The sequence below is a fragment of the Cystoisospora suis genome (assembly GCF_002600585.1).
Source record: "Cystoisospora suis strain Wien I chromosome Unknown contig_2834, whole genome shotgun sequence".
NCBI classification, from domain to species: Eukaryota; Apicomplexa; class Conoidasida; order Eucoccidiorida; family Sarcocystidae; genus Cystoisospora; species Cystoisospora suis.
The window spans coordinates 371-2,155 of record NW_027155630.1 but is presented as its reverse complement, the minus strand read 5'-3'; the positions used below and the strand labels follow the sequence as shown (position 1 = coordinate 2,155).

Here is a 1,785-nt window from a genome sequence, read left to right as displayed (position 1 = left end):
TTGTAAAATCCTGACACTGAGTGGATCGACCATGCGCACAGAAGCTTGGCAGATGGACCTGAGAGGTACCTGCATGTTACCGCATACTAAGAGACGTGAATTGAGAGCTGTGACGCGTGAATTGGGGGCTTTTCTTCCCTTTTGGAAGTGCGCGAAGGTGTTGTGATTCTTTCGAGAGCAGGGCTTCGACGGACGCGTGTGAATCGTGTGAACGGCTCTTCGTTGGTGAAGTCGGAGGTGTATTCGATAGTCCCCAGTGCATGGAATTCAACAGGAAGCAGTCATCCGTGGAACTAACGAACCGCCAAAGAACGAGAGAAGCGTGTCGTCCGCTCAGAAGGTCCTACGCGAGGCGAGAAGCCTCGCGGAACAGCCTGTGGATGAACTCGCGACGGGCTGTACGTCACAGTTGGGCAGGAGTGTAGCGTTAGCGCTGCGAACAGACTCCTGCACTTGTCGCTACATACCCATAGTGACGAGAATCCCAAATTGCGACAGTCGGTCACGGTTACGTAACACGACACCGGCCAGTAGCCGAGATACGACCATTCCTCGTTTTTTGCTCTACGGTTGCTGGTCTTGTGGAAAGTGCACTCGACTGGTCAGGAGCGCTACTCCTAGGTGTAGGTTCGTCACACGCAGACACGAGACAGTACCCAGCGAAGCTTGCGTCCAGCTGGGCCGGGTTTTGGGTTGTGATCGAGACTTGATAACGACAAAACCTACAGAGTGCGGGACGTCTGCAAGAGGGCAGAGAAACAGGTCACTAGAGACCAGCTGAAGTTACTAAATTTGCCTGAGGAATCAAACTCTCCGTGGCCGTTCCCGCGGATGAGGCCTGTCGGCGGCGCGCTTGGTCCCGAGGAGACTGGCAGTGCGGCAGCAGCTGAGGTGAGCTTCAGTAGTGGTTCGGAAACGGATGGTGAACTGGTGCCCCCCGCGCAATTTCCGCCTAGAAAGGGCAGCAGGGCGTCTGCAGGGGACCTGGTTGTTAGTACTCCTGGTATAGTAACTGGAAATCCTCCCGCAAGTGCTCGCGGCACAGCTGAAGACACCCAGCTGCGAGCACAAGACGAACCACGAGAAAACTCTGTTACTGCCGCGCCCTATGGCTTTCGGTGGACCGCCAACCGCTGTCCGCGGGCGGTGGAAGACGCCCGAGGTTTGTGGGAACCTGCACGAGGACGCTGGGTGTATCAGGGGGCGGATGATGTTCCCGCCAGTAGCGACCGCGCACCCTATCACTAGTAGCCGGTACTTCAGTACGCTACGGTGCGCGGCACTGTTCAGAGAACGACAACGGACGCGCACAACTATTCTTTAGAGACGTGTGACGCTTACGGTTGTAGCAACCGCGGGAAGGCGCTGGGCCTGTTGGGCAGGCACAGTGTTGCGACACGGCGCAGAGTGCTGCGCAACGGCCCGCAAGAGACGCTGCGCGGCAGCGAAGAGCGAGATAAGAGGAAAGAGTTCTCTTTGTTTTTCAGTCAGTGCTATTATGAATCACTATATGAAAGGTGATGTGCCTCGAGGGATCGAGGCCGAAGAGAAGTTTATAAACACGCAAGCGACCGAACAACACGTTTCTGTCCGACACAACACTAAAAGGTGCGTTTAGAAGGTTTTGGGGCTAGGCACGGGCTCCACCACGCCCAATGCGATCGGAATCAACCGCGAACTCTGAGAGGGGTATAGCACGACGAACAGGTTTCCAATATGGCAATATTCAAGTTGCCCACCTGTACACGTGCGCGGGGTCTGAACTTTGCTACGCAAGTAGCCTGG

At 55.8% G+C, this 1,785-nt stretch overlaps 1 protein-coding gene across 1 annotated transcript; it reads right to left on the bottom strand.

The window, feature by feature from the left end:
- Window positions 1-1,488: 1,488 nt before the first annotated feature.
- Window positions 1,489-1,752, bottom strand: CSUI_005827 (uncharacterized protein; the record flags this gene model as incomplete). The annotated part of the gene is made up of 1 exon (XM_068065995.1): window positions 1,489-1,752. A coding segment is annotated over one exon (138 nt), but the record flags the coding sequence as incomplete, so codon positions are not given.
- Window positions 1,753-1,785: the final 33 nt, after the last annotated feature.